This window comes from Pleurodeles waltl, chromosome 9 (assembly GCF_031143425.1).
Source record: "Pleurodeles waltl isolate 20211129_DDA chromosome 9, aPleWal1.hap1.20221129, whole genome shotgun sequence".
In the NCBI taxonomy this organism is placed as follows: Eukaryota; Metazoa; Chordata; class Amphibia; order Caudata; family Salamandridae; genus Pleurodeles; species Pleurodeles waltl.
The window spans coordinates 238452594-238465246 of record NC_090448.1 but is presented as its reverse complement, the minus strand read 5'-3'; the positions used below and the strand labels follow the sequence as shown (position 1 = coordinate 238465246).

Genomic DNA, 12653 nt, shown 5'->3' with positions numbered 1-12653 from the left:
CGCCCATAGCAGAGTTCAGCTGGTGCCTGGGAAAGGATAAACAACAGGACCACAGAGAGAGGTGCACTAACAGGGGTGGGGTGGGTTGGGGGGGGATCAACAGACTTATCCGGGCACCAAGCCACAAATTTCTTCCAATGAGAGGCGCATACTGTTTTGGTAAAGGGACGCTTGGCTGTCAAGATGATGTTACAAACTTCGGGAGGAAGGTCAAAAGCTGTCAACTGTCGCAGCTCAATCTCCACACAAGAAGGCGGAGATTGGACAAGTTCGGGTGCAGAACCCTTCCCTGCTGCTACAACAGAAGATATTCCCAAAGGGGCAGTCTGATCAGACGATTGATGGACATGCTCAGCAGCTCGGGATACTAGACTCCTCATACCTAGTCCAGAGCCACAAGGATTACTTGGGCCCGGCCGTTCTTGATCTTCTTGAGAACTCTGGGCAGTAGTGGTATGGGTGGATTGGCATACAGGAGAGGCCTGAGTTCCACTCGAGACAAAAAGCATCTCTGAGCGATTGCCGCTTTGGAAACTCCAATGTGCGAAACTAGTGACATTGCGCCTTCTCTGTGGAGGTGAACAGATCTAACCAAGGCTCTCCCCACTGCTGAAAGAAACCTTGCGCCACCTCCAGATGGAGATACCTTTCGTGATCTGGTAGACATTTTCGGCTGAGTTTGTCTTCTCTGGCGTTCAGAGATCCTGCTGGATGTTGAGCCACCAGGGATACGCCCTGCTGTTCCAGCCACGTCCAGAGGCCCAGAGCCTCTTGACAAAGGGTCCACAACCTCACCCCATCCTGCTTGTTGCAGTACCACATGGCGGTGGTGTTGTCCGTGAACACCTGCACCACCTTTCCCTTGATAGAGAGAAGAAATACTTTTAGTGGTCCCCGGATCGCACATAGCTCCAACAGGTTGATATGGGGTCTGGATTCCACTGGAGACCAGATGCCTTGGATCTCCACCTCTCTCAGATGGCCGACCCATTCCAGGAGTGACTACCTGTCACTACTGTCAGATCTGGTTGGAGAAGGGAGCGGAATCTGCCTCTGACCCAATTGTGATTTCTTAAACACAACTGCAGATCTTTCACAGTTCCCTCAGAGAACTGGACCTTATCAGAGAGATTGCCCTGATGCTGCACCCAATGGAACTTAAGGATCCACTGCAGAGCCCCCATATGCCATATGGCATGTGTCACCAGCAAGAAGCAGGAGGACGTGAGGCCCAGCAGCTTCAGTCAGTCTTATCAACATCTAGGATATAGGCTGAAACATCGGTATGATAGTCTGAATATACCGGACTCGCCACTCAGGAGGATAGGCCCGAAACTGCATTGTGTCCAGAACACCTCAAATGAAAGGGATCATCTGAGATGGAGTCGGTGTGACTTTGGCACATGTATAGTGAATCCCAGCTAACGCAGTAGGTACACCGTAGTCTGGAGGTAGGAAACAGCAGACTGGAGCGAGCCCGCCTTCAACAGCCAGTCATCGAGATAGAGAAAGACTGAAGCCCCTAATCTCCGCAGATGAGCTGCAAAGCACCATCACCTCGGTGAACACCCGAAGGGCGCTTGTAAGGCCAAAGGGGAGCACAATGAACTAAAAGTGCTCGCGGACTACCGTGAACTACAAGTTACATCTGTGGGCAGGCAGGATGGGGATATGGAAATAAGCGTCCTACAAGTCCAGCGCTACCATCCAGTCTCCTGGGTTCAGGGCACATAGAATCTAAGCCACAGTGAGCATCTTGAACTTCTCCTTCTTGAAGAAGATATTGAGGGACCAAGGGCCCGACGTATCAAAGGGTTATACCCATTCTGTGTCTATGGGAAGATGTGTTCGTACATATGGCCCCAAAGGTCTAGGATAGGGTGGAGGCTCTTGTCCTGCTGGGAACCAGAAAGTAGGGGAACCAAGAGTGCCGTAACTTCCTCGCAGAGAAGGGACAAGTGATCCTCCATCATTCAATTGTAGGATGATGGCATGGATGCGTGGGAAAGCCTCGAAGGGGAGGTAGTAGCCCAATCAGACTATCTGTAAAACTCACCTATCTGATGTGATGGATTGCCAGTGGAGAGAATCCTGCCGCCAACTGGCCCTTAATGGGGTTAGAGTCAGACTAGGAAGGTTTAAAGGCTGTGGCAGAAGAGTAGGGGGTGGTGGACTGTCAAGACGGCTGGCCACATGATCCATGAGGTTGGTGGATCCCTCATCCAAGCACAGGTTGGGCAGAATGCACAGCAGAGTGGCGGGCCAGGAATGGACACAGTTAGAGGCCCCTTCCTTAGTCAGGAAGGGGGCGAGTGGCAGGATAGAGGGAATAGGGGGCTGCCGCGAGGCCCAAGGCCCTGGCCGTAGCCTGAGAATCCTTGAAGAACTCTAGCGTCAAGGGTGCCTTGTCTCCGAAGAGATGAGTGCCATCAAGGTGGTATGTTCATCAAGGAAGCTTGGACATCCCCTGAAAAGTCACACGTCCACAGACAGGTGTGGCACCTCAGGTGTACTGTCGATGAAACGGCTCTGCCTAGCCGGTCTGGACCATGTCAGAGAGTTTTCCCTGATGCTGCGCCCACTGGAACTTCAGGTTCCACTGCAGAGCTTGCATACACTATCTGGCATGGTTCACCAACAGGATGCAGGAGGCCATGAAGCACAGCAGCCTCAGAGTCATTCTAACTGAAATCTAGGATAGTGGTATCATAGCCTTAATATCCTAGATTCACCACTCAGGAGGATGCACTCGAAATTGAACTGTGTCTAGAACAGCTGCGATGAAAGGAGTGTCTGAGAGGGAGTCAGGTGTGACTTCGGCACATTGAAAGTGAACCCCAGCGAATGCAGGAGGTCCGCCGTAGCCTGGAAGCGGGAGACGGCAGTCCAGGGCGAGCCCGCCCTAACAAGCAGTCATCGAGAAAGGGGAATACTGGAACCCCTGATCTACGCAGATGAGCTGCGGCCACCGCCATCACTTTGGCGAACACCCGAGTGGTGCTGGTAAGGCCAAACAGGAGCACGGTGAACTGAAACTGCTTGTGGCATACCGTGAACAGCAAGTAAAGTCTGAGGGCAGGCAGAAAGGGTATATGGGAATAAGCATACTGCAAGTCCAACACTATGATCCAGTCTCCTGGGTCCAGGGTAGATAAAGCCTCAGCCAGAGTGAGCATTTTGAACTTCTTCTTGAGGAAGAGATTTAGGGACCAAAGGTCTAGGATAGGGCGGAGGTCCTTATCCTTTTTGGATACCAGAAAGCAGCAGGAATAACAACCATGACCTACCCTCTCTATGGCTCTCTTGACTATGAGAGCTGTAACTTCCTCTTGGAGATGTTCCAAGTGATCCTCCATCATCCAACTGTAAGATGGTGGCATGGATAGAGGTGTAGTCTTGAAGGGGAGGAAGTAGCCCCTTCGGACTAGCTGCAAAATCCAACTGTATAACTTGATGGATTGCCAGCGGAGCAGGCGATGGCGGATACGGACTCAGACTGATAACCAGTGGGGGAGAGTCAGACTAGGATGGTTTCGAGGCAGCTGGGGGAGGGGGGGGGGGGGGGGGGGGGGGAGTTCTGGCCAGAGCGCTGGCTCCTTGATCCACAAGGTCGGTGGATCCCACATCCCCAGCCACGCAGAGGCTGGGCATCATGCGCAGCATGGTGGCTGGAAGGGAACTGACTTAGTGGGTGCCCGTCCCTTAGCCACAAAAGGGGTGAAATGCAGACTGAGGGGGACGAGGGGCCAAAGCAAGGCCCAAGGACCTGGTTGTGGCACGAGAATCCTTGAAGCACTTGAGCACTGAGTCTTCTTTTTCTCTGAAGAGAAGGGTGCCAAAAAAGCGCATGTCCATAAGATTGGCTTGGTCATCTCCTGAAAAGCCGGACACCCTCAACAAGTTGTTGCGCCTCAGGGCCACTGTCGTTGAAATTGCTCTGCCCAGTGAGTTGGTGGTGTCCAGTCCACATCGGATTGCAAACTTTGCTGCATCTCTCCCATCAGCAACCGATTGGGAAAGTACAGTACGGACCTCCTCCAGGACCTGCTGCAGCACTTGTGCAACCATATCCCACAGCATGTGGGAATAACAGCCCAAAAGGCATGCAGTGTTCACCGACCGCAATGCCAGGCTGGCAGAAGAGAATATCTTCTTCCCAAGTGTGTCCATCCTCTTGGATTCCCTATCCAGGGGTGTGGAAGGGAACGCGCCATGGGAGGTAGAGGTTTGGATAACCAAGCTTTCAGGCGTAGGGTGTTGTGTAAGGAAACTTGGGTCACCCGGAGCAAGGCGATGGCAGTGGGCAATTGTCCTGTTCACAGGAGCCCCTGTGTTGGGTTTGGACTAGGTACCCATAAGGACATCTGTAAGGGCTTCACTGATGGGGGGCAGGGGTTCAGAGGATGACGTTCCAGGTTGAAGCACCTCTGTCAGGAGGTTAGTCCTGACTGACACAGAAGGTAACTCAATGTCCAGGACCTCAACTGTTCTTCACACCACCATGGAATATGATACTCCCTCCTCTGTAGCCACAGTACGGGGAGAAACCATGCCAGCATCTGCTGAGATATCCAGTCCACTGGCTTCACCCAAGTCCATTCCCCAGTCCACAGCGTCTTGGAGCTGGTATTCCAAAGGGTCCAGAGCGGAGTCCGAAGCTGCCACGCAGAACCTAAAGGGACCCCTTACAATTCTGCAGGGCCAGAAAGTGCTCCAAAGGTGTCAGACTGCCCAAAAATGAGGTGCATGGCCTCATAGAACACCTTCTGTTGAGCAGGGGTCGCTCCAGCTCCCGGAAACTCAGGGCGGTGCAGAGTCAGGACAGAGGTAGGACTAGAACGACGAAAGGACGCTTTGTCTTCTTCCACTTCTTCTTATGCCTCAACTTACCCGATCGTCCTGAGGACTTGGAGTAGGACAAGGAGGGGGGACTCCGTAACTGCTCCCTGCACCTTCCTGTCGACCGGGACATTGACTTGTGCAGAGTCTAGCGTTGGGCCACCATCAGCTTCAGGGACCAATCCCTCAAAGCTGTTGGATGGATTGGCCAACACTTGCAGAACAACTTTGTGTCATGGTCGTGTTTCAAGCACCAAAGACCCAGGAGGTGCGGATCCATAACAGACATCTCCCAATGACAGGACCCGCAGAGCTTGAACCCGGTCTTCCTCGAAGACACCTCTCGATGCACAAGGAGTTAACTTAAAAAAATTCAACAAAAAGTAAAAAAAAGACCAGTCAAAAATTGCCGGAGGGGTAGCTCACTTCGGATCAACGCTGGCTGAAGCGGAAAGAAAAGAACTGACGTCAGGGTGCAGGGGTGGCACCTATATAGGACCCGCAATGTCATCTATTATGTGGACAACTATGGACACAGATCCGATTGACACCACCTAACGGTGGGCAGGGGTACTGCGCAAGAAAAATCTCCAGATCCAGACTGACACTTGGAGGTAAGGAATCCGCAACTAGATAGAAATTACCTTTAGAAAACTGTCCATTTCCGTGTTCACATGAAATATTGAATAACCTGGCCAGTTGGGGAAAATGGCTAATCTAAAGGTAGTCAATTAGAAGCACAGGAGGGCAACGCTGAATGCGTTGCGTCTCCCATTCGCTACAGGCTTGTCAAATATTATTTTAAGTGTGCACATTGCTTTGCTCCCTACTCACTGCAAAAGAACAAGTCCCATAAACGAATGGGCTTGGGATGTAGAAATATATAACACTGCCATAAGCAGGAAAGGTTGACAAATCTGGAGAATTCCCTTTTTTAATTATAATCCATAAATATCTTCTCGAGTGGCAACCTAATGTTACATAACCTCCATTTAGGGAATCAAGCCATACCTTAAGGGGATAAGAGCTTAGTATATAAGAACATGTGGGACCAAAAGAAAAACGTATTTGTTTGAAAAGAGCTATAACGTGTGACATCTTGAAATGAGAATAACTATCTTACTTTCTGCCATACAGGCAGTGCTTAATTTAAGTCGGTCGATACAGGTGGGGCTGACTAACACTATCTTTTAAACCAGCACTTACTTTTCCTCAACAAATTTTAATCCAGAGCAAGAGAGAGAAAAAACATTGTAGGAAGCTGGCTCTCTATAAAGTGCACTAAATTGAAGTACACTGTGCAGAGAGTCCAGTGGATCCCCAATTGTTTTTGCAGAGGCAAAAGTAGATAGGACTAATACTCTATATTGTGGTAGTGTCGGAGAGCAGTTAGGCTTATCACAGGGTAGTGGCTAAGCATTTGTTGTACACACAGAGGCAAAAAATAAGAAACACACTCAAAGAACAAATCCAAGACAAATTAAAAAAATAACAATTACTTTTATATAGGTTTCAAACCTAAGAGCTTCGTAGTCAGGTAAGTAGACTGTTAAGCATTAATACTTGGAAATTTCAGAAATCAACACTTCAGAGTTCTCTCAATGTTATTCTATGGAGGAAAACAATGTTCAGCAGACACAGGGTTCACAACAGGACTTACAAGGCCGAACTCAGGGAGCAAAGGTAAGCACTAGGCACTGACCAGGACCACACTAACAGGTCATACCGTGCAGCACTTGGGAGGGTCAGGTGTAGAGGTGCAGTAAGGCATCAGGTGGCCAATGGTTGTATATGGGAGTTGGACCTCGTGACAAACAGGCTGCAGGCTCTGGCTAGGAAGCCAGTCAGGGACAACAAGCAGGTAGGTAGTAGACGTGGGGTGGTTGGGGACATAGTTGCACATTTGGTCCTCTTATCCTGTGCCCAAGGGCAACATATGCAGGGGTGTCTTTAGGCTTTGGGCTTTCTGGTCCAGGTGCGCTCGCAGTCAGGGGGGCCGGTGTGTTAGGGCTGTAGGCGTCGTCAGGGAGTCCAGCAGGAGGGGGGACCCCAGGTGGACTCGAGCTCTTGAGAGCCGGGGAAATCGTTGGCACCAGTCACCAAACTCAGATGGGGTCAGGGATGAAGGTTCAGTGGTTGCTGAAGGTGTTGTGTTTTCTCTCACCACAAGACTGTGGGAGAGGGAGCCTGGATGCAGAGGTTGCAGGCATCTCGGATAAGTGCAAGATGGGAAAGACCACACTGGACTCAGTCTCTGGGCAGCTGGGGACCCATGTTGGCACTGTTGGTTGGCTTACCCTCGGGTCGTGGACATCGGGTGCAGTGGTCACTTCTGGTGGCAGGTTTCCAGGGTTCCTGCAGCTGCAGAGTCTTTTTCTCTGAGTTTCTTTGTTGCAGAGCAGGTCCGCTGCTCACAGAAGACTTGAGTCTTTGTTGAAGGTTGGATGAGTTGGCTTCTTGGGCAGAGTCCTTTGAGGTCAGCAGGCAGTCCAGCATGGTCAGCTGCTTCTTCACTTCCTCTTCTGTGGGTGCAACTCTTCTTCGTCCTCGTCTTCATAGGTCATCAGGATCCGAGTTCTAGGGTTCAAAGGTACCACCTAAATACTCAATTTAGAATTTAGGGACGTTACAGAGAGCACCAGGCGGTAGTCAATGGGCTACACTCTCCTTATGACCACTTCGCTGGGAAGTGCGCATAACCCTAACCATAGTGGCCTAATTCCTTCCAAGCAAGATGGAGGAATTTAAAAAGTAGAATCTACTTTAGCTCGCCCACCTTAAGGCTGGGACTCACATGAAGTGGGCACTCCTCCTAATTTAACTAATTTTTCCCCACCTGGGCTGCTATAAAAAGTGGGGTGAGGCCGGGGGTGGTGTGTCCTCTCCATCATTTGGAGAGATCTGGATCGCATTACAAAGGCGGCAAGGCCTTTGAAGCTTCCATGCCTGGAATGTCTATCCTGCCTGGGCGAGGTGGTAACACCTCCGCCCAGTGCAGCATTTTGTCTCAGGCCCTGAAGAGCACTGGAGAGCACCTTGGAGCTCCAGAAAGCTTCTGTGGTGGCTGAACTGGCCAGGACCAGTCAGCGAACACACTAGTAGCTGGTAGGTTTTCAGGGAGCACCTCTAAGGTGCCCTCTGTGGGAAGTTATTAATAAATCCATCACTGAGGTCAGTGAGAGTTTATTATTCTGAGATGTTTGATACAAAGACCCAAGGATTCAGAGAAGCCATCATGTAGCTGGGGAACTCGTAATGACCAGTGTCTAGCACATGCATTTAAAATGGCTTCCCTTTTCGTTTACATTGTCTCGGAATCGACAGACATAGCAGTAGAATACCTGCTCGTTCATATATGCCCTCAAATGTGCCTTAATGCACCCTGCCTTAGGGGTGACTTATACCTGGCAAATGCAGTGACAGGGGGCCTGGCACACAGGGGTGTGTTATAGGTCATGTTTTCAATTTAGCCTGCACCAAAACATGTGGTCTGCAATGGCAACACTGTGTGGGTTTGGTGAGGGGCCTCTGGGGGTGGCAGCAGCCCTCATTGACCTTATTACCCCAGGACCTAGGTACCGGGGGTACAATTTGTTAGGGACTCACAGTGGTAACTAAAGAGTTTGCCAATTGTGCAAAACAACTGTGTAGTTTTGGGGAAAGAGATCTGGCACTGGGGTCCCAGTGCCTTAACAGTCGAAGCCACACCAGAAACTAGGCAAAAAATTAGGGCTAACCATATCAAAAAGTTAGCTTTCCTACAAGCATAAACGGGGAAAGAAGGAGGAAGACAAACACAGAAAAACAGTGAGAAAGGGAGAAAGCAGACATGAGAAGTAACTGCAAGGGTGATAAAGAAGTATGGAGTGTCTAGTGGTGAAGTAAAGAGGAATGAGGTTGGGTCAATACTATGCAGTACAGTGTTTTGGCATCCAGACAACAGCGCTAGCTGTGGGCTTCTGAACAGAACTTTGGGCCTCTACATTTAAATAAAAAATACAAATTAGATACTGCAAATAGATGGTGGCAGACAGGTGTATCTTAAAATACGTTTATGATAACACATCAGGGACAGGTGGAGAAAAACCAAATACCAAGTTTGCACTTCCCATTAGGTGTCATAATTTTTAAATTTGAGCATTTTATCCCTTGGATCTCTGAGACTGAGGGGAAAGGGTGGAAACACTTTCAAAATTAAAACTAAGTCTCAGCTTTTCAGGTGCCCGCTATAATCAATGAATGCTTGGTAAAAATCAATGGGGCAGGCGTCAAAGTAGAATAGAACACTTCCAGCTGATCCTTGTTTCTTATAGAACAGTGTACATCAGTATTTATTTATTTTTTTAAAGAAAATGTGAAAATAAAAATGAGAGGTTCAGTGAAGCGTCCCCGGCGAGACCCAGAGTAAGGCAGCCCATTTCGAAAGAGGCAGTATCTTTTGTACTTTGCAACCAAATTTGGAATTTTCAGATCAAGCAATGGAGTGAGGCCCATGATTTGTTGCTCTTTCTTGTCTCTACTATTGGTCTTCTTTCTATGTTGCCGTTCGTAAATAGATCATTGCTGTGCTTTGCTACACTGAAAACTTAATGTGCAAGACTCTACCAGGCACATATTTCTCCTTCTCGTGCACAGCTTTGCTGGCCACTGTCCATCCACAAATTAAGTTTAGTTTTGTTTGTCTTCTGTTTAGCTGTATTCATTTTTTGGTTCCACCCCATTTATGTAGTTTCTCTGTATACCCTTTCTAAATCCCTTTGCTTTGTTCTTTCTTTCCGCTGTCAAACTTGTGCTGCATCCCACTTTCATTCTTTCAACCTGCTTGCTCCTACACTGCAGAGTAAATGTCATTTATTTAGAAATTATCTACTCATACATGTGATTGTGACTTTATGCTGGTTTCGTTTTTATTTTCTCGGTTTTCTGTACATTTTGCTTCTGCTATGTTCAACACTTTGGATATCTGCCCTATATGCAATAAATACATGCACGGTTTCCATGCAGTGCATGTCCTCTGTCTCTTTATTTGTATAGAAATACTTTGTAAACTCCATTTATGAATAAGTGCACGCATTTTTTGTAGTAGGTTACCAAACTGCTGGCTGCATTGCTTTAATGAGTAACCAGGGAATACTGTGGAGGAAGTTACAAAAATCCATCCTGCCGTTCAGTATTAATGAAGTAATAGAGCAATTTTCTAACCACTGACATTTGATAATCATCCACTCTTTCGCATTCCCATCCACCAATGTCAAGAGAATTCTACGAGTGTCAAAACTGCTGCGGTCCTTTGGGTAGGCAGAGGCATAAGACAATTTGGTTTCACGTATGTAAGGGTTTTGAAAGGACTCATCTATATTACCTGCTGAGCTTCTACTACGGAAAGTCTGTCTTGTAGTAAGGATGTATGCTCCTTGAGGATGTGGCAGCAAGCAAGCAGTGTGCTTCAACATACTGCTATACTTTGTAAAGATAAAGATATCCTCACAAGTAAGATGCTCACCTTGGATGTTATGTCACACTTTATTCATTTTCTTAAGATCAGAGGGGATGGGGGGGCATTTCATTACCAGAATCTGTATCTCCATCGAGTAACATATCAAATATTTTTGCATGGGGTGTACTTTGGGCCGAAGTTAAGGGATTGGTAGCCACGCATGAATCGCTCGCTGACCGCCATCACGGATGCAAAGATTTTGCGACTCCCAACAAGGAAGATTGTGGGCACAGCAGGCTGGGGGCCGTCTAAGGCACATGGAGGAGGACTGTAACTTTGGCTGACCACCCCCTGTCCACAATATCTTTGGAACAGGAGCCCGTGCACCAAACATGGCGCAGTGGCTCTCTAGCGAACCTGCCAGAGGGAAGCCAGCTCTTGGACCAGTAGGCCGTGGGCTCATTGGGGTGTGAGACACATTCCTGGGGGATGCAATGGCCACAAACGTCTGAACAAGGAGATCAAAGGTGGTACTCCCCCACCCCTGCATGCTGCACTTCAAACCCAGTGAGCTCCACCAAGGTGGTCAAGAAATGCCTCCTTCTAGAATCTAGGAGCGTGTATCCAACAACGGTGGCCATAAGATAACCTCTAACACTGACACAAAGCCATAGAGATGAGGTGGCTGTCTCTCCCTTATATCAATCCATCAATAACTCATCTAAACCTGGGGCCACAACACCTGCGTCTGCAATATTCCTTGAAGAGGAGCCTGTAGTCCACGATCCATAATGGTGGCCAGTGGGGCTCTAACAAACTCGCCCGAAGACAACCAATGCCATGGCTGGTAGGTCACATACTCCCAGGGTTGAAGTTACATCCCCAAGGTCTGCAATGGGCAAATTTATCAAAGGGGCCCCCGCATGCAGCATTTTCATGCCGACGGGTCTTGGAGCAGAGAAGACCCACAGACAGTCTTCTATAAGAGAAAAATACTGTTTGAGAGAGACTGAGTGACTTGTTGCCAGCATGAGGTCCCAGAAGTCTTTTCACAAAGATTTACACATTAGTAGATACATTCTACATGAAAACTAAAGAAATTCACTATAAGTTGCTTAACGGGTGGCATCTGTTCCTTGTTAAAGTACAATGAATATTCCCAACAGCTAGCCAAATGTGTTGGCAACAATGCGGACAAAGAGGTACTATGATCCACATTTGATGGGATTGTCTGTATATACAGTAATCACGTAAAGGAACAGCTGCAGCTATTAAAGAGATCTTGGGATTTCCTCTGATTAGTCCCTGTTGAGCTTAAGACAACCAGCGCTTAAGTGGCTGAACCTGACAGGATTGTACTATGGAATTATTGTGAAACAACCAAAATGACAATCACTAAGTGGTGGAAAACGAAGGGATGGAGTGGGGAGGGTGTTCTTACTGAAATTGGGGCCGTTATCCAGTTTTCCTTTCTCATGGTTTTAATTCTTTAATTGATTGAACATACTTAAACTGGCACTCTGCAATGTAGAAATATTTATTTCTTCTGTAATGCGTGAATTTGCAGGACCTATGTGATCAATAATAAATCAAAATATATACATTTGTTCATTTACTCATCCAAGACCACCGTCACTGAGACTTACTTGATTTTTCCAGTCAAAATTTTGCCTGCATGCTGAATTCCAGTTAGAGCAATATACATTCGAAGAATTTCATTTGTACCCTGAAAGAGAAAAAAAAATGTAGTAACCCATCTTTAAACACAATCATAATTAAATTCTGAACGGATAGTTTGACAGGACAAGGCACATATTTTTTTCGGCTAAATTTAGCAATAAAAGAACATCAATAATCAATCAATCAGAAAATACATTGACATTTTTAAAGTGCAATAAGGCCTCGACAAAAACAGTAACTAGTCATTAATCATTAACATTTATAAAGCGGACTGGATAACTGGATTGTGCAAAGATGCAGCTACTAAAACAGTAAACCTGGCATCAAAAATGGGTCCGCTATGCTGAAAGGGATAGTCTGAGTCACCAATAAAACATTATTAAGCACACTGAGTAATTACCAATTAAAACGAAACCAGTAATGAATGGAAAAAAGACCTTTTAAAAACAGTCTAAAATAATGTTTGTTAAACAATTAAAAGCTGACCAACTGTTAAAGTGCACAATTTTCCCTTAGCTTAATTGCAGCAGTAATATAATCAAGAACAGCTATACATACTTCAATAGAGGATACATTTTGCAGATATATTAACCCTTCTTTATGAGATGCAAAATGCTTATTTAAAAGGATTGGAAGTAAAAAGCGTAGTCTGGGAGAACAATACAATGTGCCAAAAACCAAAGTGCATAGAGCTGTA

General features: G+C 47.3%; 1 protein-coding gene across 1 annotated transcript in view; it reads right to left on the bottom strand.

Moving 5' to 3' along the window:
* The window catches only part of ACAD9 (acyl-CoA dehydrogenase family member 9), a 386804-nt gene that overhangs the window by 86313 nt on the left and 287838 nt on the right, over positions 1-12653 (bottom strand). The window contains exon 13 of the mRNA XM_069206630.1: positions 11923-12002. Within this exon, the coding sequence (XP_069062731.1) occupies positions 11923-12002 (80 nt within the window). The remainder of the gene's footprint in view (positions 1-11922; positions 12003-12653) is intronic.